The sequence below is a fragment of the Perca fluviatilis genome, chromosome 7 (assembly GCF_010015445.1).
Source record: "Perca fluviatilis chromosome 7, GENO_Pfluv_1.0, whole genome shotgun sequence".
Lineage (NCBI taxonomy): Eukaryota > Metazoa > Chordata > Actinopteri > Perciformes > Percidae > Perca > Perca fluviatilis.
Genome location: NC_053118.1, coordinates 38,095,115 through 38,122,614, shown reverse-complemented (window position 1 = coordinate 38,122,614; position 27,500 = coordinate 38,095,115). Strand labels below are relative to the sequence as shown.

The 27,500-nt window shown below is 41.6% G+C and overlaps 1 protein-coding gene across 1 annotated transcript in view; it reads right to left on the bottom strand.

Moving 5' to 3' along the window:
* nek11 (NIMA-related kinase 11) overlaps positions 1-27,500 on the bottom strand; it is an 89,389-nt gene that overhangs the window by 23,190 nt on the left and 38,699 nt on the right. Inside the window, 6 exon segments of the mRNA XM_039806188.1 lie at positions 7,763-7,892; positions 9,403-9,496; positions 15,193-15,301; positions 19,102-19,112; positions 21,343-21,410; positions 26,154-26,232. Of these exon segments, the coding sequence (XP_039662122.1) occupies positions 7,763-7,892; positions 9,403-9,496; positions 15,193-15,301; positions 19,102-19,112; positions 21,343-21,410; positions 26,154-26,232 (491 nt within the window).

The following is a 27,500-nucleotide window of genomic DNA, read 5'->3' as shown; positions in this document are numbered from 1 at the left end:
TCACCTTTATGTTACCTTTATGTCACCTTTTCGTCATCTTTTTAAATTCGATCTTTTATTCGTCTTTTCGTCGTCTATTCGTCGCCTTTTCTTCGCTTATATGTTGCTTTTTAGTCGCCTTTTCTTCGCCTTATTTGTCGCCTTTATGTCGCCTTTATGTCGCCTTTTCTTGCCTTTATATTACGCCTTTACGCCTTTTTTATTTGTCGCCTTTTATGTCGCCTTTTCTTCGCCTTATTTGTCGCCTTTATGTCACCTTTATGTTACCTTTATGTCACCTTTTCGTCATCTTTTCGTCGTCTTTTCGTCGTCTATTCGTCGCCTTTTCTTCGCTTATATGTTGCTTTTTAGTCGCCTTTTCTTCGCCTTATTTGTCGCCTTTATGTCACCCTTTATGTCACCTTTATGTCACCTTTATGTCACCTTTATGTCGCCTTTTCGTCATCTTTTCGTCGTCTTTTCGTCGCCTTTTCTTCGCCTTATTTGTTGCTTTTTAGTCGCCTTTTCTTCGCCTTATTTGTTGCTTTTTAGTCGCCTTTTCTTCGCCTTATTTGTTGCTTTTTAGTCGCCTTTTCTTTGCCTTATTTGTTGCTTTTTAGTCGCCTTTTCTTCGTCTTATTTGTCGCCTTTATGTCGCCTTTTCTTCGCCTTATTTGTCGCCTTTATGTCGCCTTTTCTTCGCCTTATTTGTCGCCTTTATGTCACCTTTATGTCACCTTTATGTCGCCTTTTCGTCATCTTTTCGTCATCTTTTCGTCGCCTTTATGTCGCCTTTATGTCGCCTTTTCTTCGCCTTATTTGTCACCTTTATGTCGCCTTTTCATCGCCTTTATGTCACCTTTGTGTTGCCTTTTCGTTGCCTTTTCATCGCCTTATTTGCCACCTTTTCGTTGCCTTAATTTCGCCTTAATGTCGCCTTTTTGTCATCTTTTCGTCATCTTTTCGTCGCCTTTATGTCGCCTTTTAGTGGCCTTTTCGTCACCTTTTCTTCGCCTTTCGTCGCCTTTTCTTCGCCTTATTTGTCGCCTTATTTGTCGCCTTATTTGTCGCCTTATTTGTCGCCTTTTTGTTGCCTTTTTGTTGCCTTTTCGTCGCCTTATTTGCCACCTTTTCGTTGCCTTAGTTTCGCCTTAATGTCGACTTTTTGTCACCTTTTTGTCGCCTTTATATTGCCTTTTTGTCAGCTTTTTGTCACCTGTTTCCACTCCTTTTTCGGGTCAGTTTTCGGCTCCATTTTCATCGTTTGTTTTGTGTGAGGATGTGTTTTAGAAAGTGAGAAGATGTTTTAGTTTCAAGATTTTTTCACGACTATTTTTTGTTGCCTTATTGAGTTTTTTTTTTCCAACGTTTTTGTCACTTTTTTCGAAAGTTTTTGGGATATTTTGGTGCCTTTTTGAAGGTGAGGAGATGTTGTATAAGGTGAGGAGATGTTGTATAAGGTGAGGAGATGTTGTAGAAGGTGAGGAGATGTTGTATAAGGTGAGGAGATGTTGTATAAGGTGAGGAGATGTTGTATAAGGTGAGGAGATGTTGTATAAAGTGAGGAGATGTTGTATAAGGTGAGGAGATGTTGTATAAAGTGAGGAGATGTTGTAGAAGGTGAGGAGATGTTGTATAAAGTGAGGAGATGTATAAAGTGAGGAGATGTTGTATAAGGTGAGGAGATGTTGTATAAGGTGAGGAGATGTTGTATAAAGTGAGGAGACGTTGTATAAGGTGAGGAGATGTTGTATAAAGTGAGGAGATGTATAAAGTGAGGAGATGTATAAAGTGAGGAGATGTTGTATAAAGTGAGGAGACGTTATAAAGTGAGGAGATGTTGTATAAAGTGAGGAGATGTTGTATAAAGTGAGGAGACGTTGTATAAAGTGAGGAGATGTTGTATAAAGTGTGGAGATGTTGTATCAAGTGAGGAGATGTTGTATCAAGTGAGGAGATGTTGTATCAAGTGAGGAGATGTTGTATAAAGTGAGGAGATGTTGTATAAAGTGAGGAGATGTTGTATAAAGTGAGGAGATGTTGTATAAAGTGAGGAGATGTTGTATAAAGTGAGGAGATGTTGTATAAAGTGAGGAGAATATGGTGAGGGAGATAAAGTGAGGAGATAAAGTGATAAAGTGAAGGTGTGTATAAAGAGTGAGGAGTATGTAGAAGTGAGGTTTCGTATAAAGTGAGGAGATGTTAAAGTGAGGGGATGTTATGTAGTGAAGGTTTGTATAAAAGTGAGGAGATGTATAAAGTGGGAGATGTTGTGTAAAGTGAGGGGGTTATAAGTGAGGATATATAAAGTGAGGGAGATGTTGTGTATAGAGTGAGGAGTATAAAGTGAGGGGATATGTGTATAAAGTGAGAGAGATATTTAAAGTGAAGGGAGATGTTAAAGTGAGGAGATGTTATGCATTGCAAAGTGAGAGATGTTTTAAAGTAAGGGAGATGTTGTTATGAAAGTGAGGAGATGTTTAAAGTGAGGGGCGTTATATAAAGTGAGGAGATGTGCAAAGTAAAGGGAGATGTATAAAGTGAGGAGACGTATAAAGTGAGGAGATGTATAAAGTGAGGAGATGTTGTATAAAGTGAGGAGATGTATAAAGTGAGGGGAGATGTTGTATAAAGTGAGGAGATGTTGTATAAAGTGAGGAGATGTTGTATAAAGTGAGGGGAGATGTAGGAAGTGAAGGGGTTGTATATAAAGTGAGGGAGATGTGTGTATAAAGTGAGGAGGTGTATAAAGGTGGGGAGATGTGGTGTGGGGAGAGTGAGGGAGATGTTGTATAAAGTGAGGGAGATGTTAAGAGTAGGGAGTGAGGAGTGTTGTTGAGTGAGGGGGTGTTGTAAAAGTGAGGAGATGTTGTATAAAGTGAGGAGATGTATAAAGTGAGGAGACGTTGTATAAAGTGTGGAGATGTTGTAGTAAGGAGTGAGGGAGATGTTGTATAAGTGAGGAGATGTAAAGTGAGGGGATGTTGTATAAAGGTGAGGATGTGGTATAAAGTGAGGAGATGTAAAGAGTGAGGGAGATGTTGTGTAAGGTGGAGATGTTGTATAAAGTGAGGAGATGTTGTATAAGGTGAGGGAGTTAATAAAGTGAGTATAAAGTGAGGATGTAAAGTGTGGAGATTAAAGTGAGTGGAGATGTTGTATAAAGTGAGGGAGATGTTGTATGGTGAGGGAGATTGTAAGTGAGGAGGTTGGTGAAGGTGTGGTGAGGGGAGTAAAGTGAGGGGGTGTGGAGTATGTGAAGTGAGGTGAAGATGTTATAAAGTGAGGGAGATGTTATAAGGTGAGATGTTGTATAAAGGTGAGGATGTTGTAGGGAAAGGTGAGATGTTATGGAGATAGGTGAGGGAGATGTTATAAAGGTGAGGAATGTTGTGCGTGAGAGATGTTGTAGAAGTATGAAGGTGAGGTGTTATGAGTGTATAAAAGGTGAGGGATGTTGTATAAAGTGAGGTTTAGAGTGAGATAAAGTGAGGAGATGTTGTATAAAGTGAGGAGATGTATAAATTAGGAGATGTTGTGTGAAAGGTGAGGATGTTGTATAAAGTGAGGAGGATTGTATAAAGTGGGAGGTTGTAGTGAAGGGTGTATAAGGTGAGGAGATAGTGGTGAGTGGAGGATTAGGTGAGGAGTGAGATTGTATAAAGGTGAGGATTGGTATAAAGGTGGAGATGTTGTATAAAGTGAGGATTGTATAAAGGTGGAGATGTTGTATAAAGTGAGGGAGATGTTGTATAAAGGTGAGATTATGTGGAGATGTTGTATAAAGTGAGGGGATGTTGTATAAAGTGAGGGGAGTGTTGTGAGAAGTGAGGGAGATGTTGTATAAGGTGAGGATGTTGTATAAAGTGAGGAGGTGAGGATGTTGTGATAAGGTGAGGTATAAAGTGAGGAGATGTTGTATAAGGTGAGGAGTTGTATAAAGTGGTGAGGTGGTGTGGGATGTATAAAGTGAGGAGATGTAGGTGAGGAGATGTTGTATAAGGTGAGGATGTTGTATAAAGGAGTGAGGGAGATGTTTATAAGTGTGGGGATGTTATAAAGTGAGGAGATGTTGTATAAGGTGAGGGAGATGTTGTATAAAGTGGGAGATGTTATAAAGTGAGGAGGGGTATAAAGTGGGGAGTGTGTTGTATAAGGTGAGGGAGGTGAGGGGGATGTAAAGTGAGGGGGGTTATAAAGTGAGGGATGTATAAAGTGTGGAGTGTATAAAGGTGGGGATGTTGTATCAAGTGAGGGAGATGTTGTATCAGTGAGGGGATGTTGTATCGTGAGGGATGTTGTATAAGAGTGAGGGCGTTGTAGAAGGTGAGGAGAGTTGTATAAAGTGAGGAGATGTATAAAGTGAGGGGATGTAAAGGAGTGAGGGGAGAGTGGGGGAGATGTATAAAGTGAGGGAGGAGTGAGGGTGGAATGTATAAGGTGAGGGGTGTTAGGTGAGGGATGTTGTATGGTGAGGGTGTTGTGTAGGTGAGGAGATGTTGGTATAGGTGAGGGAGATGTTGTATAAGTGAGGAGATGTTGTAGAAGGGTGTGAGAGTTGTATAAAGTGAGGAGATGTGGGGGAGGGTTAAAGTGAGGGGAGATGTTTAAAGTGAGGGGGTAGGAGTGAGGTGAGGGAGAGTGAGGGAGATGTTGTATAGGTGAGGGATGTTGTATAAAGGTGAGGGATTTGTATAAAGTGAGAGGATGTATAAAGTGAGGGGAGTTGGTATAAAGTGAGGGAGATGTTGTATAAGTGAGGAGATGTTGTAAAGGTGAGGGAGATGTTGTATAAAGTGAGGAGGTTTGTATAAAGTGAGGGAGATGTTGTATAAAGTGAGGGATGTTTATAGAGTGAGGGAGATGTTGTATAAAAGTGAGGAGATGTTTAAAGAGTGGGGAGATGTTGTATAAAGTGAGGGGATGTTGTATAAGTGAGGAGATGTATAGTGGGATTGTATAAAGTGAGGGAGATGTTGTATAAGAGTGAGGAGTGTGTGGGGAGATGTTGTATAAGTGAGGAGATGTTGTATAAAGAGTGAGGGGATGTGTGTGGAAAGTGAGGGATGTTGTATAAAGTGGGGAGATGTTGTATAAAGTGAGGGGATGTTGTAGGAGTGAGGGAGATGTTGTATAAAGTGAGGTGAGGGGATGTTGTATAAAGTGAGGGAGATGTTGTATAAGGTGAGGGGGAGTTGTATAAGTGAGGAGATGTTGTATAAAGTGAGGGGATGTTGTATTAGGGTGAGGAGATGTTGTATAAAGTGGGGAGAGAGTGAGGATGTTGTATAAGGTGAGGAGGCATTTATTAAGGTGAGGAGATGTGTAAAGTGAGGGGTGTATAAGAGTGAGGGGTGTGTAGGAGATGTGGAGATGTTTTATAAAGTGTGGAGATGTTTTAGAAAGTGAGGAGATGTATAAAGTGAGAAGATGTTGTATAAAGTGAGGAGATGTTGTATAAAGTGAGAATATTTCGTGTGTGAGAAAACGTGAAATTGAAATCCTTGACAGCCTTTCTTCTCTCCCCAAAGTGAGTCTTTTCGTCTGTGTGTTTTTGCCTTTTTGTCTCTGAGCAGCAGCGGCACAGAAACTCTCAGGTTTCATCATCTGTCCCCGAGCACTTTGATGCAATCAGGCGTCTATAAACTCCATAATGAGCTAAAGAGCTCGGCACTTTCCTTAAATCATGTATCCCAAACGTACTGCTCCCACAGCGGACGGACGAGAAGACAGACCAACGGACGATAACATAAGATCAGGAGTTCCCCTTTCCTCATTTAAAGCATCCGTCCAAACAGACATTCATTTTAATGAGATTTATAACCTTTCTAAAAGCCCGACAGGATTTTCTAGACAAACACCTGATTAAGTTGCTCAAACCCGGATATCTCCGGAGAGCTTTTCTGCTTCGAAATAACCTGCAAATTTCATTAGTTTTGACTTAGCGGCTGCTCGGCTCAGTCGGAGAGCTCCAGTGACAGAGAACGTGACGGGCGGCTTAAATCCACACACACGTCACAGCTGAGAAGTGATGAAAAGTTATTCTTCTGATATGGTTTAAACAGGAAACACTAAGAGTAATTTTACTGTCCGCTGAGCTGCTGTCAGGGACTGAGCACAAGAAATTAAAATGTCAGTGAAGAGACATAATGTATCGTCACCTTTTCTTCGCCTTTTTGTTGCCTTTTCGTCGCCTTTTTGTTACCCATTTGTCACCTATTTGTAGCCTTTTCTTCGCCTTTTCGTCTCCTTTTTGTCGCCTTTTCGTCGCCTTTTTGTCACCTATTTGTAGCCTTTTCTTCGCCTTTTCGTCTCCTTTTCGTCGCCTTTTTGTCGCCTCTTTGTCGCCTTTTTGTCGCCTTTTCGTCGCCTTTTTGTTGCCTTTTCCTCACCTATTTGTTTGCCTTTTTCATTGCCTCTGCTTCGCCTTTTTTAGTCACCTTTTTGTCGCCTTTTTGTCACCTTTTTCTTCGCCTTTTTGTCACCGTGTCTACCTTCGTGCTTTTCTTTTGTCACCTATTTGTAGCCTTTTTGTGGCCTTTTTAGGTCTCCCTTTTAATTAGCCTTTTTGTCGCCTTTTCGTTGCCTTTTCGTTGCCTTTTCGTCACCTTTTTGTCGCCTATTTGTTGCCTTTTCGTCGCCTTTTTGTTGCCTTTTCGTTGCCTTTTCGTCACCTTTTTGTCGCCTTTTTGTCACCTATTTGTAGCCTTTTCTTCGCCTTTTCGTCTCCTTTTTGTCGCCTTTTTGTTGCCTTTTTGTTGCCTTTTCGTCACCTTTTTGTCGCCTATTTGTTGCCTTTTCGTCGCCTTTTTGTTGCCTTTTCGTCGCCTTTTTGTCGCCTTTTTGTCGCCTTTTTCGTCACCTATTTGTTGCCTTTTCGTCGCCTTTTTCGTCACCTATTTGTTGCCTTTTCGTCGCCTTTTTGTTGCCTTTTCCTCACCTATTTGTTGCCTTTTCGTCGCCTTTGCTTCGCCTTTTTTAGTCACCTTTTTGTCGCCTTTTTGTCACCTTTTCTTCGCCTTTTTGTCACCTTGTCGTCACCTTTTCGTCGCCTTTTTGTCACCTATTTGTAGCCTTTTTGTGGCCTTTTCGTCTCCTTTTCGATTCGCCTTTTTGTCGCCTTTTTGTCGCCTTTTCGTTTGCCTTTTTGTCACCTTTTTGTCGCCTATTTGTTGCCTTTTCGTCGCCTTTTTGTTGCCTTTTCGTTGCCTTTTCGTCACCTTTTTGTCGCCTTTTTGTCACCTATTTGTAGCCTTTTCTTCGCCTTTTCGTCTCCTTTTCGTCGCCTTTCTGTTGCCTTTTTGTTGCCTTTTCGTCACCTTTTTGTCGCCTTTTTGTCGCCTTTTTGTCGCCTTTTTGTTTGCGCCTTTTTTTGCGCCTTTTTGTCGCCTTTTTTGGCCGGCCTTTTCGTCACCTATTTGTTGCCTTTTCGTCGCCTTTTTGTCGCCTTTTTCGTCACCTATTTGTTGCCTTTTCGTCGCCTTTTTTAGTCACCTTTTTGTCGGCTTTTTCAGAAGGACTGAAAGAAAATCTGAACTCCAAGGCTTCCAGAAGACAGCAGCCATAAGCCCCGCCCACAGACTCTATACACGATGTGATTGGCCTGAGCAGATTTTGGTTTTTCCAGCTCGCAAGCCAACGGAGAGTTACTAGACTGACCCTGGCTGCAAATTACATTAGCTGCCACTAGGGGGCGTTTAGATTTCTAGGTTACAGAAAATGTGAAGAATTATCTTCATCCGTAACGTGTAGGAAACGTAAACTAAGATGGTGTTTTTCTCACCGTGCACCTCCGACTCCGACATCTTGCTGTCCTCCTGCTTCATCAGGATTGGCTGCGAACCTCCTGGTGACCCCCCGTGGTCCTGGATGCTGATTGGTTGACTTCGGCAGGCTCCGTCCTCTCTGCTCTCCTGGGGTTTTAGTTTTAATTCACTCGTTTAGTTCCTCTCCGTTCAAACATCCACCGACTCAGAGAGAGAAGTAACACCTCAACACTTCCTCTACGTATCAGTAGCAGCAGATGCTAACACATGCTAACACATGCTCACACGCTAAAATATGCTAAACACGCTGAAAAATGCTAAAATAGGCTAAAACACGCCGACATATGCTAGAATAGGCTAACACATGCTAACACGCTAAATTATGCTAACACATGCTAACACATGCTAATTCACTAAAATATGCAAACCTGCTAACATATGCTAACACATGCTAAAAAAAGTGCTAAAATGCTTACATATGCTAACATAATGCATGCTAACATGACATATGCTAACATAATGCATGCTAACATGACATATGCTAACAAATGCTAAGACATGCTAACATGTTTACATGCTAACACACAGTAAAATGCTAACATACGTTAAAATGCTAACACATGCTAGTAGTAGTGGCCAAATGCATTAAATAAAGGTGTAGATTATCTTAAACTGTTTAACTACACCTAAACACTTTCTCTGAGTCTCTTTAGAACCATCAGAACCCATCAAAACCCTTCAGAACCCTTTAGAACCCTTAGAACCCATCAAAATCCTTAGAACCCCTCAGAACCCTTAGAACCCTTTAGAACCCTTAAAACCCATCAAAACCCTTAGAACCCTTCAGAACCCTTAAAACCTTCAGAACCCTTATAACCTTCAGAACCCTTATAAACTTCAAAACCCTTAGAACCCTTCCGAACCCATCAGAACCCATCAAACCCTTAGAACCCTTCAGAACCCTTAGAACCCTTCAGAACCCTCAAAAACCCTTAGAACCATTCAGAACCATTGGAACCCTTCAGATCCCTTCAGAACCCTTAGAACACTTCAGAACCCTTCAGAACCCTCGGAACCCAAAGAACCCTTCAGAACCCTTAGAACACTTCAGAACCCTTCAGAACCCTCAGAACCATTTGAACCCTTTGACCCCTTAAAACCTTCAGAACCCTTCAGAACCCTCAAAAACCCTTAGAACCCTTCAGAACCCTCAAAAACCCTTAGAACCCTTCAGATCCCTTCAGAACCCTTAGAACACTTCAGAACCCTCAGAACCCTTTGAACCCTTTGAACCCTTCAGAACCCTCAGAACCCTTTGAACCCTTCAGAACCCTCAGAACCCTTTGAACCATTTGAACCCTTTGAACCCTTTGAACCCTTCAGAACCTTCAGAACCCTCAGAACCCTTTGAACCCTTCAGAACCTTCAGAACCCTCAGAACCCTTTGAACTCTTCAGAACCCTCAGAACCCTTTGAACCCTTTGAACCCTTTGAACCCTTTGAACCCTTAAAACCTTCAGAACCCTTCAGAACCTTCAGATTCTTTACTTTAAACTTCCAGGACTAGGAGGATTAAGTAAGCCGGTGAAGAGAAGAGGTCTGTGGTCTGTGGGGTAGATATATAACTCGTATAAGGTGATTTAAATCTGTTTCTTACGTTCAGAACGTCCAGGCTGACTTTTTCAAAATGTCGGCTCCTGAGTTCCCTCCTGCGGGTGTGGATCTCTTCGTATTTCTCCTCGGCCAGTTTCCTGTCGGGACAGAAACCCAAAACCTCTTTAATCACTCCGGTTGTCCTCGGTAGCGATAGACCGATTTTATTGATGCAACGAAAGTGCTGCGTATTTGAAAATATGACTTTGGCTGACTATACATTGAATTATGCGATCGCATGATCACATTTTTCTGGAGGGACTGATTGTCGTATGGGTATTTTGTCACACCCCTTCTGGAGAAGCAGCGTTTTAATTTTTATGCTCCAAATATCGGTCCCGAACTGCCAGGAAACTGCAGGTCCGGCGCAACTCTCACTACCTGATGTGAGTCTAGTGCAGATGTGAGTTGCGCATGCTCAGATTTAAAACGGTTTACGGTATAATGCCAAGGGATCTGGAGCGGGCAGACGTTGTAGCTATCTATGATTGTTTGTTTACTAACGTTAGCTCAAAACGCCATTCAAATGACAGCCGTTGTTATGTTTGATTGCTAACTCGCAGCCAGCAGTGAACCAACTTCGTTACGTAGGTCCATTTTTATTGTATTGACATTACAGAAGTCTCTCGTTAGCAGGTTCTTGTAGACCACTTCAGACATTACAGAAGTCTCTCGTTAGCAGGTTCTTGTAGACCACTTCAGCCATTACAGAAGTCTCTCGTTAGCAGGTTCTTGTAGACTACTTCAGACATTACAGAAGTCTCACGTTAGCAGGTTCTTGTAGACTACTTCAGACATTACAGAAGTCTCTGGTTAGCAGGTTCTTGTAGACTACTTCAGCCATTACAGAAGTCTCTCATTAGCAGGTTCTTGTAGACTACTTCAGACATTACAGAAGTCTCTCATTAGCAGGTTCTTGTAGACTACTTCAGACATTACAGAAGTCTCTCATTAGCAGGTTCTTGTAGACTACTTCAGCCATTACAGAAGTCTCTCATTAGCAGGTTCTTGTAGACTACTTCAGCCATTACAGAAGTCTCTGGTTAGCAGGTTCTTGTAGACTACTTCAGACCTTACAGAAGTCTCTCGTTAGCAGGTTCTTGTAGACTACTTTAGACATTACAGAAGTCTCTCGTTAGGTTCTTGTAGACTACTTTAGACATTACAGAAGTCTCTTGTTAGCAGGTTCTTGTAGACTACTTCAGCCATTACAGAAGTCTCTGGTTAGCAGGTTCTTGTAGACTACTTCAGCCATTACAGAAGTCTCTCGTTAGCAGGCTCTTGTAGACTACTTCAGCCATTACAGAAGTCTCTGGTTAGCAGGTTCTTGTAGACTACTTCAGACATTACAGAAGTCTCTCGTTAGCAGGTTCTTGTAGACTACTTCAGCCATTACAGAAGTCTCTCGTTAGCAGGTTCTTGTCGACTACTTCAGACATTACAGAAGTCTCTCGTTAGCAGGTTCTTGTAGACTACTTCAGCCGTTACAGAAGTCTCTCGTTAGCAGGTTCTTGTAGACTACTTCAGACGTTACAGAAGTCTCTCATTAGCAGGTTCTTGTAGACTACTTCAGACATTACAGAAGTCTCTGGTTAGCAGGTTCTTGTAGACTACTTCAGACATTACAGAAGTCTCTCGTTAGCAGGTTCTTGTAGACTACTTCAGACATTACAGAAGTCTCTCGTTAGCATGATCTTGTAGACTACTTCAGACATTACAGAAGTCTCTCATTAGCAGGTTCTTGTAGACTACTTCAGACATTACAGAAGTCTCTCGTTAGCAGGTTCTTGTAGACTACTTCAGACATTACAGAAGTCTCTGGTTAGCAGGTTCTTGTAGACTACTTCAGACATTACAGAAGTCTCTCGTTAGCAGGTTCTTGTCGACTACTTCAGACATTACAGAAGTCTCTCGTTAGCAGGTTCTTGTAGACTACTTCAGACATTACAGAAGTCTCTCGTTAGCAGGTTCTTGTAGACTACTTCAGCCATTACAGAAGTCTCTCGTTAGCAGGTTCTTGTAGACTACTTCAGCCATTACAGAAGTCTCTGGTTAGCAGGTTCTTGTAGACTACTTCAGCCATTACAGAAGTCTCTCGTTAGCAGGCTCTTGTAGACTACTTCAGCCATTACAGAAGTCTCTGGTTAGCAGGTTCTTGTAGACTACTTCAGACATTACAGAAGTCTCTCGTTAGCAGATTCTTGTAGACTACTTCAGCCATTACAGAAGTCTCTCGTTAGCAGGTTCTTGTCGACTACTTCAGACATTACAGAAGTCTCTCGTTAGCAGGTTCTTGTAGACTACTTCAGACATTACAGAAGCTCTCGTTAGCAGGTTCTTGTAGACTACTTCAGCCGTTACAGAAGTCTCGTTAGCAGGTTCTTGTAGACTACTTCAGACATTACAGAAGTCTCTCATTAGCAGGTTCTTGTAGACTACTTCAGACATTACAGAAGTCTCTCGTTAGCAGGTTCTTGTAGACTACTTCAGACATTACAGAAGTCTCTCGTTAGCAGGTTCTTGTAGACTACTTCAGACAGGTTCTTGTAGACTACTTCAGACATTACAGAAGTCTCTCGTTAGCAGGTTCTTGTAGACTACTTCAGACATTACAGAAGTCTCTCGTTAGCAGGTTCTTGTAGACTACTTCAGACATTACAGAAGTCTCTGGTTAGCAGGTTCTTGTAGACTACTTCAGACATTACAGAAGTCTCTCGTTAGCAGGTTCTTGTCGACTACTTCAGACATTACAGAAGTCTCTCGTTAGCAGGTTCTTGTAGACTACTTCAGACATTACAGAAGTCTCTCGTTAGCAGGTTCTTGTAGACTACTTCAGCCATTACAGAAGTCTCTCGTTAGCAGGTTCTTGTAGACTACTTCAGACGTTACAGAAGTCTCTCATTAGCAGGTTCTTGTAGACTACTTCAGACATTACAGAAGTCTCTGGTTAGCAGGTTCTTGTAGACTACTTCAGACATTACAGAAGTCTCTCGTTAGCAGGTTCTTGTAGACTACTTCAGACATTACAGAAGTCTCTCGTTAGCAGTTTCTTGTAGACTACTTCAGACATTACAGAAGTCTCTGGTTAGCAGGTTCTTGTAGACTACTTCAGACATTACAGAAGTCTCTCGTTAGCATGATCTTGTAGACTACTTCAGACATTACAGAAGTCTCCCGTTAGCAGGCTCTTGTAGACTACTTTAGACATTACAGAAGTCTCTGGTTAGCAGGTTCTTGTAGACTACTTCAGACATTACAGAAGTCTCCCGTTAGCAGGCTCTTGTAGACTACTTTAGACATTACAGAAGTCTCTCATTAGCAGGTTCTTGTAGACTACTTCAGCCATTACAGAAGTCTCTCATTAGCAGGTTCTTGTAGACTACTTCAGACATTACAGAAGTATCTCGTTAGCAGGTTCTTGTAGACTACTTCAGCCATTACAGAAGTCTCTGGTTAGCAGGTTCTTGTAGACTACTTCAGACATTACAGAAGTCTCTGGTTAGCAGGTTCTTGTAGACTACTTCAGCCGTTACAGAAGTCTCTCGTTAGCAGGTTCTTGTAGACTACTTCAGCCTCTAACCCAGAACTGACATCAGGGATCATGCCGCTTACTCTAAATAATAAATGATCTTTATGTGATGTACCTATCTCATTATTCTGTGGCCAACAGCAAACCAGATCTGCGCATGCGCAACTCTACACTGGACTCACATCTAGCAGTGACAGCAACTCTCCCTTCTACTAAATGGAGGCTTGAGACTTGTGGTTATTTCCTGTGTCTGAGCTCCGTCTGCCATCTGTGTGAGTGAGCGTGTTCAGGTGGCGTGCGGCGTCCTGTAATGCGATCCCCGCCTGATTGGATCCGCTCCGATGAGTCGCGGCCGAGAGGCGCTTTATTACCCAGAATCCAACCTGTTTAACAGCCGCTCGGAGCCACCGAACTCGATTAACACGGTGGCGCCGAGGGACAGGAAGAGACGAGGAGTCTGTCTGAGCCAATCAGCCCTCTTCCACTGACACTGTCTTTGTGTGTGTGTGTGTGTGTGTGTGTGTGTGTGTGTGTGTGTGTGTGTGTGTGTGTCTTCCACTGACACTGTCCTGCTCTCAGTGTGCACACATTACCTGGGTCTCTTTGTGTGTGTGTGTGTGTGTGTGTGTGTGTGTGTGTGTGTGTGTGTGTGTGTGTGTGTGTGTGTGTGTGTGTGTGTGTGTGTGTGTGTGTCTTCCACTGACACTGTCCTGCTCTTGGTGTGCACACATTACCTGGGTCTCTTTGTGTGTGTGTGTGTGTGTGTGTGTGTGTGTGTGTGTGTGTGTGTGTCTTCCACTGACACTGTCCTGCTCTCAGTGTGCACACATTACCTGGGTCTCTTTGTGTGTGTGTGTGTGTGTGTGTGTGTGTGTGTGTGTGTGTGTGTGTGTGTGTGTGTGTGTGTGTGTGTGTGTGTGTGTGTGTGTGTTTGTGTGTCTTCCACTGACACTGTCCTGCTTGGTGTACACATTACCTGGAATATCTGTCTTTTGTGTGTGTGTGTGTGTGTATGTGTATGTGTGTGTGTGCGTGTGTGTGTTGTGTGTGTGTGTGTGTCTTCCACTGACACTGTCCTGCTCTCGGCATGCACACACGCTCTGCACGAAATCAGTGTTCAACATCGTCCTCGAGAACAGAAGGATGAGCATCAAAATGAACTTAAAGTACTCATTATGTAGAATAATATACACAGTATAACTGGTTATGTCAGTACACACATATATATATATATATATATATATATATATATATATATATATATATTTATATATATATATGTACTTGTATATACATAACTAAATCCCCGGAATACAGTCTGTGACCAAATGTAAAAACAAAACGCCCCAAAATTGTTTTATTATTGAGGTAATAAATCAAGTGGGAAGTAGTCTCATTTTCTCACAGACTTCATTTTAGAGTGTGTGTGTGTGTGTGTGGTGTGTGTGTGTGTGTGTGTGTGTGTGTGTGTGTGTGTGTGTGTGTGTGTGTGTGTGTGTGTGTTACCTGAGTCTCATTGTGTGTGTGTGTGTGTATGTGTGCGGTGTGTTACTTGAGTCTCATTGTGTGTGTGTTACCTGAGATTCTTTGTGTGTGTGTGTGTCTCTGCGTGCCTGTGTGTGTGTGTTACCTGAGTCTCTTTGTGTGTGTGTGTGTGTGTGTGTGTGTGTGTGTGTGTGTGTGTGTGTGTGTGTTACCTGAGTCTCTTTGTGTGTGTGTGTGTGTTACCTGAGTCTCTTTGTGTGTGTGTGTGTGTTACCTGAGTCTCTTTGTGTGTGTGTGTGTGTTACCTGAGTCTCTTTGTGTGTGTGTGTGTTACCTGAGTCTCTTTGTGTGTGTGTGTGTGTGTGTGTGTGTGTGTTACCTGAGTCTCCTTGTGTGTGTGTGTGTGTGTGTGTTACCTGAGTCTCTTTGTGTGTGTGTGTGTGTTACCTTAGTCTCTTTGTGTGTGTGTGTGTGTGTGTGTTACCTGAGTCTGTGTGTGTGTGTTACCTGAGTCTCTTTGTGTGTGTGTGTTACCTGAGTCTCTTTGTGTGTGTGTGTGTTACCTGAGTCTCTTTGTGTGTGTGTGTGTGTGTGTGTGTGTGTGCCTGTGTGTGTGTGTTACCTGAGTCTCTTTGTGTGTGTGTGTCTCTGAGTGCCTGTGTGTGTGTGTGTGTGTGTGTTTGTGTGTTACCCTAGTCTCTTTGTGTGTGTATGTGTGTGATGTGTTGTGTGTGTGTGTGTACCTGTGTCTCTTTGTGTGTGTGTGTGTGTGTGTGTTACCTGAGTCTCTTTGCCTTCTCGTCAGCAGCTTCCAGTTTGCGGAGCCTCATTCTCTCTCTGGGCGTCATCTGCTCGACCTCTGACCTCTCCATCAGCGTCTGCAGGTGATCTAGCTCTTCCTGCACACACACACACACAAAAAAACACAAAACACTATCATCTGGAACTGTCCAATCACATCACTCCATTCTCAGTGGTGGACAGTAACAGAGTAAATTCACCCAAATTACAACACCCAAAAGAGATGCAACAAAAATATTTACTATTTACTTATTTTTTAAAGTAAGTGCTGTAGTATAACTAGCAGGAGTCAAGTAATAACTGAGGTAAGTTTGGAGACATTACCTTATTTAATCATTAAATTAATAAATATTTTAGTTGTATCTCTTTTCGGTGTAGTAATTTGTAGATGGTCCCTAAGCACTCGTCTAACTGCAGGTAGCAACAACAACAGCAGAGAGCAGAAGCCAGCAGGCAAGTGTTATTTACATACACTTCTGGTGTACTTACAAACTTTACAATCCATCGTTTTATGAGAGCATAACCTATTCGTACTAGTGTAGACATTTGGTATCATTTCGGGCATTATTAGTGGGGTAACTTACGAGATACATCACTGGATCCATTAGCGCCTGCGCTAAGCTATTCAGCTGATAACGCTACTCTACGCTAACTCTCCCAATGTTAGACCCAGGTGAAAAAAGCTTCTGGGGGGGTGTTTGGCTCGAGGTCATGGTGCAAAGGACCCTAGGGTGAAATTACTCCGAACCGTCACTTTAAGTGGAACCGAAATTTGCGTTGTAATGCGGTCCGATTCCTACCGGTTGCGTAGGTTTCGGTACCCCTAACCCTGGGAGTCAGGTGTGCTTTGCAATCTGCGATTCAGCAGCGCAGCAGCAAACTGTAGCAGCTTCGATGTGTCTCTCTCGGAGACAGACAGCGGTCAAGCTCGCCGTCTCCCTCGCGTCTCCGTGGTCGAACAAAACAAAGTTTTGGAGATCGACACCGGAGCAGAGCAGACGTAGAAACAATGGCTGTGTCTCAAAGCGCCTACCGTCACACTTCAAGCACACAGTTTTAAGTATATCGTGTAACCCCGAGTCTCTGGACTGAGACCAGTGAAGGATGTCAGAAGTCTCTTTCCCGGTGCTGGCTGAGCGTTACTGAGCAGCCTCCAACTGAGCTTGAAGACGTAGATGTGACGTGAGTAACCTGTCTGAAAGTGTGAAGTCTTCTGGTAGCTGTGCCGAGAGAAATCTCAATCATTCCCAATCTCACAGCGACGGAGAGCGTAGGTATATGTAAGGAGATAACATAGACACAGGCTAATTACTGATCACTAACATGCTAGTTAACATTAGTCATTAAACCTAAACAGCTAATGGAAGTCCAAACTGCCTGTGAGCTTCTCCTGTACTATACGGTAATTCCTCTACTGTGGGACAGTAAGTCTCGTGGTTATGACCCAATCGTTAGCCTATTGTTATAAAAGCGTCTGCTACGGAGCCATAACGTGAGGTACAAGGTAATGGAGCCTTTTATACATTGTCGTGTTTCTTTAGAAATAAACAACGGACAAATAGAGTCTTTAAACGCTTCAGATGTAAAGTTATTCGCTGTCAAAGTGACGCCAAAATGAATGGGAGTCAATGGGATGCTAACGGGAGGTGATGGCTTGGTAGCATCAAAATGGCGCCACAGGAGGTTTGAATTCTGAAGTGAAGCTCACAAAGGTCAGTTTAAGAGATTTTCATCAGATTTTGAGAGGCAGCGAGCCGAGCCTAGCGCTCGTCATTTTCCGGTTAAGTTTTTTAACGTAAGCGTTCATTTTGGGACGACACTGCTAAATGTGCACTGACCACTTCCTGCCGTAGCGGCCGCTTTGAATGGTCAGTGCACATTTAGCAGTGTACCGACAGAAGTGTGCGGTTTGAGACACAGCCAACGTCTGGATTATGAAATGAGCTGGTTCGTCCATGGAGACGTCCAGAACACAGGACCTTCTTCCTGTTTTCACCAGCCTTGCGCCGGACACATCTGACCAATGAGAGGAGGGAACGTTGTTTGTGTGGTGTGGAATGATGCTTTTTGATTTTTCTCCGAGTGAAACCGAACCAAGTTTACGAATTTGGATTTCTGACGATTTCAGAGCGAACCACCTACAGGTGTGAAAACACACAGAGGGCCTAATTTAATAACACTAGCGCAGTTTGCGCTGCGTCTGTTTACGCGAGTTCGGTAATAGCGCACGCTATGCTTCCACAGTTTGCGTAGTATTTATCAACCCTGACACCCATCAGCCAATCAGCATCTTTCTCCGCCCACTAGACCGTAGATTGCGCTGTAGCGAAGCGGTACTTGTGCTATGATACGGCTGAGTGCAGACTGCGATATTCCCACTGCTGATGCTATGACTGTTTGAAATGATCCTGATGCCGATATTTGTAATGTAGCGAGGAGTTTAGCCCCTTAACGCCAAATGTCGCTAACTTCCATTCCGACTGCAGGCGAGATAGAGTGTGTATTCCCCCCAAATGCCGGTTTGTTTACATTCGATACATACCTAGGAACCTTTTACACACACTGGTTTCTCGTAGGACCGGTCGGAGTGGGAACTACATCCAGTTCACGGAAGCAAAATTAACCCTAACCCTAATTAACCCTAACCCTAACCCTGATTAACCCTAACCCTAATTGACCCTAACCCTAATTAACCCTAATCCTAAAAAGACTACTGTCAATGTTAGGGAGTAGGAGAGTGTTTTCTTTCTTGCTGTTGTCAAGATTCATTTATTTGTCAATTACATTGTGAACATGAATAAAATCTACATATCGTCACCTTCCTAAAATAATTGCCTAAGTCATTTTTTCAGGTTTTTCAGAAAACACAAAAAATAAAACTGCCTAAGTCACACGCTTGACATAGGCAGTTATACTAAAGGTGTAGAATCACATGACCTGTTCAACTGAGGATTTAGGCAATTTTACCAGAGATGGCCAGCACCATGAGGAGATGATTTAGGCAACAAAATCATTTTTGTTAAAAAATGACAATTATTTCAGGAATGTGACGATATCTGAGATAGGAAAATGTGTTTTATTAATTTTACTATTTTTATAAAGAATTTTACCATGAATGCCTGTTGTCGCTAATTTGCATCATACCTAAATGTATATCTATTCTATATGCTATAGACAAATTAACAATCTCAACTTAATTTAGCATCAGCTTGGAGCCAGAAATTCAATTAAATTCAATTCAATTGTATTTATAGTATCAAATCATAACATAGGTTATCTCGAGACACTTTACAGATAAAGTAGGTCTAGACCACACTCTATAATTTACAAAGCCCCAACAATTACAATAATAATAACAAACACATAATACATTTTTTTTTATATAATTGTGAATAAATTCAGGCGTCACAGAGTTTAACAACTGCTGGAATGGGATGTGAACGCTGAGTGGGAGATTCAAATTTCAATTTTTGATTTCTTCCAGTAACTCTAATATTGCACGGCTGCTTGATCTGTAACGCTAAATGATGTTGTGTTCACTGACAAAGTGTGATTCTTGTGTTAAAACATATGGTAACACTTTACTTTAAGTTTTCTACATAAGAGTGACATGACACTGTCATGAATACATGACACTAACATGACACAGTCATGACACATGAACCCTAAACCTAACCCTTTCATTGTTTTATGGTTAATAACTATTTATTGCAAAACATTTTTTTATTTTTTTTATTTAATTCCTTTATGGTATGTTTTTTTTCCATTTTTACTATTCTTTCCTTTTGGGGGTTTTAATCTATTCCTACAGAGGAGGTCCTACCCAGTTACTTGATTTTATTTATTTTAATAAATATTTTGAAGATGCCTTGCTTGTCCTTTTATAACTTTTATTCTGTCTTATTTACATTTTAAGAATTTGATTGGATTTTTTTGTCTGTCACTAATATATAATTTATTATTATTTATTTATTTTTATTTTTATTTTTATTTTTATTTTTATTTTTATTTTTATTTTTATTTTATTATTATTACGAATTGAATTACTTGCCTCAAGATTTTAGCATAATTATACACATGCCATTGGTTTTATGTATTTTTTACTAACAGTTTGGTTTTATTTATATGATGTTTTTTTTTTTTTTTTTTTTTTAAAAACAGCCCCGTCTTCTTTTTTCTTTTTTATTTAACCGAACCTGGTTTTTTAAGGAGTTTTTATAAAGTGTTTTATTCACACCAGTGGTCCCCTTGTGCCCGTGCCCCTCGCAGCACCCATTGTGGGTGCTGCGTTTTAACCCAAACCTAACCCTAACCCTAACGTGTCATGACAAAACCGAATGACACTTACTAAAAAAGAGTTATGTCATAAACGTTTATGACTTGTTTATAATGTTTTATGACACGTTAATGACAGTGTCATGTCACTCTCATGTAGAAAACTTAAAGTAAAGTGTAACCAAACATATTTTCAGCCTCGCCTATGTCTTCGTCTTGCTCAAATTACTGTTGCCATGTCACCAGCGGCATAAAAGGTCTACGAGGAAGCTCGACTGCGGCTGGTTTAGACCTGCTTTTAAGAGGCGGAGAATTTCCCCCGCAGAATAGAGGCGCGCTCTTACTGACAGTCTTTGTAAACACCACGGGATATACAGTACAGGCCAAAAGTTTGGACACACCTTCTCATTCAATGTGTTTCTTTTTATTTTCATGACTATTTACATTGTAGATTCTCACTGAAGGCATCAAAACTATGAATGAACACATATGGAATTATGTACTTAACAAAAAAGTGTGAAATAACTGAAAACATGTCTTATATTTTAGATTCTTCAAAGTAGCCACCCTTTGCTTTTTTATTAATAAGGGAAAAACTTCCACTAATGAACCCTGACAAAGCACACCTGTGAAGGTAAAACCATTTCAGGTGACTACCTCATGAAGCTCATTGAGAGAACACCAAGGGTTTGCAGAGTTATCAAAAAAAGCAAAGGGTGGCTACTTTGAAGAAACTAAAATATAAGACATGTTTTCTGTTATTTCACACTTTTTTGTTAAGTACATAATTCCATATGTGTTCATTCATAGTTTTGATGCCTTCAGTGAGAATCTACAATGTAAATAGTCATGAAAATAAAGAAACACGTTGAATGAGAAGGTGGGTCCAAACTTTTGGCCTGTAGTGTATAATTAGGGGCACTTTGCGCTTATCCTCCCACCTTCCCCACGACCCTCCCACCAACGCATATTGAAAGCTCAACTTGTCTCTTCTCGCTCATGTGGCAGACAATCTGAGATTTTACCCAAGTGCGCCCGTTTGTAAACAGCCCGCATCGGTTACGTCCGTCTTTGCGACCAATTAGCGCCTGGAAACAGGGCGCAAGCGGCTTGATAAATCTAGCCCTCTATATGTAGTAGCCTATTTAAAGTGAATCGGGACATTTGACTGCACTACATAACAATGACTAAAGACTGAATGAGAGAGCACTAAAATTAAACCGGTTTCCACACCATTTGTTTAATAAAAGCTGTCTTTAAATGTCTCTTACTTACACATTTTTGCTGAAGTATGTTTTTACATTACTGTGTGTGTGTGTGTGTGTGTGTGTGTGTGTGTGTGTGTGTGTGTGTGTGTGTGTATTGAAGATGGTTGAGCTGACAGTGAGCGGTGTGCAAACACACACACACAGCTGGTTAACACTAACATATCTCGCTGCTCTAATTATAGCAGCTACTCACTGAAGAGTGTGTGTGTGTGTGTGTGTGTGTGTGTGTGTGTGTGTGTGTGCGTGTGAGTGTGTACGTGTGTGTACGTGTGTTTGTACATGTGGGTGTGTGTGTGTCTCTGTGTGTGTGTGTGTGTGTGTGTGTGTGTCTATGTGTGTGTGTGTGTGTGTGTGTGTGTGTGTGTGTGTACGTATGTGTGTGTGTGTGTGTGTCTCTTTCTGTGTGTGTGTGTGTATGTGTGCACGTGTGTGTGTCTCTGAGGCTAAGAAGCATAACAGAGAGGAAGAAGAAATGACGGTGATGAAGAAAAGGAAGGAGGAGGGATAGGGAGGCAAGAAAAAGCAGAAAGATTAAGATGAAAGGAAAGGAGAAGAGGAGAGAAGAGGAGGGAACAGCAAGTCCTACATGTTCCTGGCGATGAGCTCGGCGTCTTTCTTGCTCTCGTCTTTCGACACAAACCTGTCCTTCATTTTCTGTAGAAACACAAACACATTGTTCATAAAATTAATAATCCAAACTCTGAACTTCATGTGGTGTAAAGTTTGTCCTGTAACGTAATTAAATTCATCTTTTTGAGGTACATTTAATGAGATAGTGTTCTGGGACCGTAAACCCTAAGTCCTCTGATACCCCCCTTTTTTCACCACCAAGAACCAGGTGCTGGTTCAGAGCTAGAGCTAAAGAGCCGGCACAGAGCCAGGGTCTTACTTTTACTGTATACTACCTCTTTTCACACACAACGCTGATTGGTCGGTCGTTTTGGCGAACGGCTCCAAATTTTCTCTATCTCAAGATGCCAGACTGATCTGGGAGAGGAAAACTGGAGCTTGCGAGATCAGCGCGGTCTCACGAGACCTGGAAGGTCTCACGAGATCAGGAAGGTCTCACCAGATCAGAAAGGTCTCACCAGATCAGGTAGGTCTCACCAGATCAGGAAGGTCTCACCAGATCAGGAAGGTCTCACCAGATCAGGAAGGTCTCACCAGATCAGAAGAGGTCTCACCAGATCAGGAAGGTCTCACCAGATCGGAAGAGGTCTCACCAGATCAGGAAGGTCTCACCAGATCAGGAAGGTCTCACCAGATCAGGACGGTCTCACCAGATCAGGACGGTCTCACCAGATCAGAAGAGGTCTCACCAGATCAAGAAGATCAAGAAGGTCTCACCAGATCAAGAAGATCAAGAAGGTCTCACGAGATCAAGAAGGTCTCACCAGATCAAGAAGGTCTCACCAGATCAAGAAGATCAAGAAGGTCTCACGAGATCAAGAAGGTCTCACCAGATCAAGAAGGTCTCACCAGATCAAGAAGGTCTCACCAGATCAAGAAGGTCTCACAAGACCAGGACGGTCTCACCAGGCTAGCGATACCCAACCCTAGTTATGAATACATTATCTTATGAAGTGTAACGTTTTCTATTGTTCAATAAATTGTAAGTGATGCAAAATGTTGCATGCAAAAAAGGCAACAAAAAAAACCTAATAAAACTTTGGAAAGAAGTCAAAAAAACCTTCGAGAAAAAGTCAACCAAAGAAAATGTCCTTTTAACTCAAAGGCTGTCAAACTCAGTTTCCCAGAAGGCCACACTGGAAAGAGAGAATCCCACCGAGGGGCCAGACATGGAGAGAGTTTATTGATGTGCTTTTGTCACCGCATGTCACTTTATTTTTTTAACATTTTGGGAGCTTTTTTCCCTCATTTTTTCCACACAAAAAAGTGTGAAATAACTGAAAACATGTCTTATATTTTAGATTCCTCAAAGTAGCCACCCTTTGCTTTTTTTGATAACTCTGCAAACCCTTGGTGTTCTCTCAATGAGCTTCATGAGGTAGTCACCTGAAATGGTTTTACCTTCACAGGTGTGCTTTGTCAGGGTTCATTAGTGGAATTATTTCCCTTATTAATAAAAAAGCAAAGGGTGGCTCTGAGGAATCTAAAATGTATATGTTTTCAGTTTACTTCACACTTGTTTAAAACTATAATTCCATATGTGTTCATTCATAGTTTTGATGCCTTCAGTGAGAATCTACAATGTAAATAGTCATGAAAATAAAAAGGAAACGCATTGAATGAGAAGGTGTGTCCAAACTTTTGGCCTGTACTGTACATGCGGCTCAAACGTTACAAGAGAGTTGATTGGAGGTTATTTTGTTATCGATTAGATTTTTGATTTGAACACTGATCCAATCAGCTGCCCATGTATCGCCAAAGAATGGGATCGGGACGACAGCACATCGTCCCGGCGCCATTATTCCCCCGAAATATTCCTGTAAATGAACTGAGGGTGTCAGTGGACTCTGGTTTCTAGACCTCTTCCCCCCCCCCGAGCTGAACTGTCTCTCTGCTCCGATATCCCAGAGTGCCACGCTGCAGTAATGAATCCCATCAGCATAATGGTATTTCAGTGGAAACCATGGCAACCGAGTGGGGAAAATGTGTTATCTCTCTCCAGGTGCTCCAAGTGTTCACACACACACACACACACACACACACACACACACACACACACACACACACACACACACACACACACACACACACACACACACACACACGGAGAGTTTCCAGCCTGCAGCTGCGATCTCTGACAGACTGTACGGCAGTAATATCCTGCTGGCACACACACACACACACACACACATGAGAGTGACTGAGTGAGTGAGTGTGTGTGTGTGTGTGTGTGTGTGTGTGTGTGTGTGTGTGTGTGTGTGTGTGTGTGTGTGTGTGTGTGTGTGTGTGTATGTGTTTTCATTTTTTTAGTAAGAATTGATTACAAACCAGTGTTCTGGCTCCACATTCCCAAACATCAACAGCACAGTTTGTCACAGTGCTGGTATGATACAAATGTGGTGTTACTGCTCGTGTGTGTGTGCGCATGCGTGTGTGTACGTGCGTGTGTGTTTTTCACATGCATGTGTGTTTGAACGTGTGTGTTTGCGCACGCGCGTGTGTGCAATATTGTTTTTCTGTGTGTGTGCGTGCGTGTTTGTGTGTGTTTGTTTGTGTGTGTGTGTGTTCGTGTGTGTTTGTGTGTGTGCGTGTTTGCGCACGTGTGTGTTTGTGCGTGTGTTTTTCGCATGCATGTGTTTACGTGCGTGTGTGCATGCACGTGCGTGTTTGTGTGTGTGCATTTGTGTGTGTGTTTGCGTGTGTGTCTGTGTGTGTGTGTGTGTGTGTGTGTGTGTGTGTGTGTGTGTGTGTGTGTGTGTGTGTGTGTGTGTGTGTGTGTGTGTATGTATGTATGTATGTATGTATGTGTGTGTGTGTATTTGCGTGTGTGTGTGTGTATTTGCGTGCATGTGTGTATGTATGTGTGTGTGTGTATTGTGCATGTGTGTATGTATGTGTGTGTTGTATTTCGTATGTGTGTATGTATGTGTGTGTGGTGTATCTGTGTGTGTGATGTATGTATGTATGTGTGTGTGTGTGTGTGTTTTGCGTGCATGTGTGTGTGTTTGCGTGCATGTGTGTATGTATGTGTGTGTGTGTGTTTGTGTGCATGTGTGTATGTATGTGTGTGTGTGTATTTGCGTGCATGTGTGTATGTATGTGTGTGTGTGTGTGTATCTGTGTGTGTGTATGTATGTATGTATGTGTGTGTGTGTGTGTTTGTGTGCATGTGTGTATGTATGTGTGTGTGTATTTGCGTGCATGTGTGTATGTATGTATGTGTGTGTGTGTTTGCATGTGTGTTTGCATGTGTGTGTGTGTGTGTGTGTGTGTGTGTGTGTGTGTGTGTGTGTGTGTGTGTGTGTGTGTGTAATTGATCAGCCTGTGAGCAATGTCTGCAGTAAACACACACGCTGCTATACTAAACAGAGAATGGTTTCAGCGCCACCAGGAGTCCTGAAGCCGCCTTCACACCAAAACGACTAACGACCAATCAGCTGAGAGAATCAAACGCCGAGGGTTCTTGCTGGAGTCTTTACTTAACTTTACTTCCTTAAAAGTAGAGCATCACATTCAGGGCTTCCACACCTTCGTAGTCTTAAACTCAAAGTCTGACAACAACAAAGAGACACACTCAAAGAAGCTCTCACCCCAACGGACGAAAAACAAGTCCCGCAAGTAGCGAGTAACGAAGATGTACCGGAGCAAAAAGTGAAAAAGTTTCCAGAAATATAAATAACAAAGTACAGATATGTGAAAGTTCAACTTTAAAGTGTTTAAAGCAAAGGGTGTCAAACTCATTTTCCCAGAGGGCCACACTGGAAAGAGAGCATGCCACCATGCTTTTGTTTCTAGACGCAACCTAGTGGCCCAAATTTATTTTGCAGCCAGAGTCAGTCTAGGCACTCTCCGTTGGCTTGCGAGCTGGAAAAATGCAAATTTTGGTCAGGCCAATCACATCGTGTATAGAGTCTGTGGGCGGGGCTTATGGCTGCTGCTGCTGCTGGTGAACAGCGGTCTTCTGGAAGACTTGGAGTTCAGCTTTTCTTTGAGAAAAGAACAAAGAACGACACCAAAGTCATTCTTAAAAAATGGGAAGATGTGTTCGGAGTTTTGCCGACCGGATACGGCAACAGTTTAACCTATCACCTAGCTTCGCTACCTTGTTCGTCGCTCTGATTGGTTGTAGCGCTATCCTATTGCGTGCAGAGGGGAATTTGAAGACTTTGAGCCCAGCCAATGGTGAGTTCCCCCAGACCCAACATCTGGATGTGGGTCTGGCTGGTCCAGGCTAACTTTTCTTAACATTTTGGCAGCTTTTTAAACATTTATTGTTGATTTTGTTCCGACTTTTTTGCGGCTTTCTCAGACCTTTGTCACCTTTTTGTAAATCTGTTGCTTTTTCTGACATATTTATATGTTTTTTTTGTCACATTTTTGTCGACATAAAGCCCTCCGAAAGTCATCAAAAGAGTTGCATAGCCATCGTAGAATTTAGCAAATCAAGCAAAATAAAGATTAGATTTTTTAACAAAAACCTGTTTCTCAGCCTGAATATTTAAACTCTCTCTCTCTGCTTCTTCTTCTGGGGGGAATTTATGAGTCTCAGAGTCGGCAAATCTGCCCAAATTCTGCTTTGAATGTCAGGTAATTGCAGTTTAAAAAAAACACTTTCCTGTGTTTTTGGTTTGGTGCACAACTAGGCGAGCTCAAATGTATCGTGAACCCAAAACAGATATATATACTGGGCCAGATCTAAAGCTGCAAGGGGCCAGATTTGGCCCCACGGGCCTTGAGTTTGACACATGTTGTTTAAAAGGGTCCAACCTTCATGTTGTCCTCCATGAAGGGGGTCTTGAGAAGTTCTGCAGCCGACGGTCTGGATGCTGGATCTTTCTGCAGCATCCTGGTCCACACAGAGACACAACAACAGATCAGCATGCCCTCTCTCTCTCTATCAATCAAACACATGTCCTATAGAGAGATACGGCATGTCAGTCACAGAGCTGCCAGCCTGGCTGCAGACCGGAGCCTGACCGGGAAAGGAAGTGGGTTGTTTTTAGTTTTTTTTTGTGTTGTAAAATAAATGTGGGAAAAAAAAGAAGAGGGTGGGAAATTAGGTGGGTGGGGGGGTAGGGAGGGGGGGGGGGAGGAGGGGGGGGGGGGGGGGGTGGAGGAAAGGGAAGAAGAAAAAATTTGAAATTGTTTTTTTTTAATTTGTTTTTTTATATATGTGTGGGTGGGGGTGTTGTTTTTTTAGGTTTATTGGGGGTTTTAGATGTATAGTTTTGGTTTGGGTGCTAAGGGTAAGATTTTATATATTTTTTTTTTTTTTTTTTTTTTTTTTTTTTTTTTTTTTTTTTTTTTTTTTTTTTTTTTTTTTTTTTTTTTTTTTTTTTTTTTTTTTTTTTTTTTATTTTTTTTTATATTTTTTATTTTTTTTTAAAATTACCAACAATTAAGAAAAAAAAACAGAAAAATAAAAACTATGACGGGGAAACGCAATTAGATAGAAACAGAAAAAAATTTTATATTTAAAAAAAAAAAAAAAAGAAATTTTTTTAAATAAAAAAAAAAAAAATTTTTTTTTTTTTTTTTTTTTTTTTTTTTTTTTTTTTTTTTTTTTTTTATTTATTTTTTTTTTTTTTTTTTTTTTTGTGATTTGATAAATTAAAAAAAAAAAAAAAAAAAAAAAAAAAAAAAAAAGTATAAAAAAATGTGGGGTGAATTTTTTGTTTTGTAGTTTTTTTAGATAGATAGATAGATAGATAGATAGATAGATAGATAGATAGATAGATAGATAGATCAGACGCTGCAACAAGTCCTTCACCGCTGGAACATGCTGGAAAAATCATTTTGCCCGACTACATGTACACAGGAATATTCTCTTTCATTAGCCGAGTAAAACAGCCTAGAGGAATATTGTCTTTTTTAGGAATAGGGGCAAAAACCGAAATTTTTTCTTGCCTTTTCCAAAAGTTTTGTCACTTTGTTGACTTTCTTCGGCATTATTTTCGTGTGTTCATGCAGGTTTGGATGCTTTTTTCAAGGTTTTTGTTACATTTTATACATTTTTGGCTCTTTTTCGTTTACACTGTCGGGTATATTTGATGTTTTTGATTCTTTTTTCCAAAAGTTTTGTCACTTTGTTGACTTTCGCTTTTTTTTCAACGT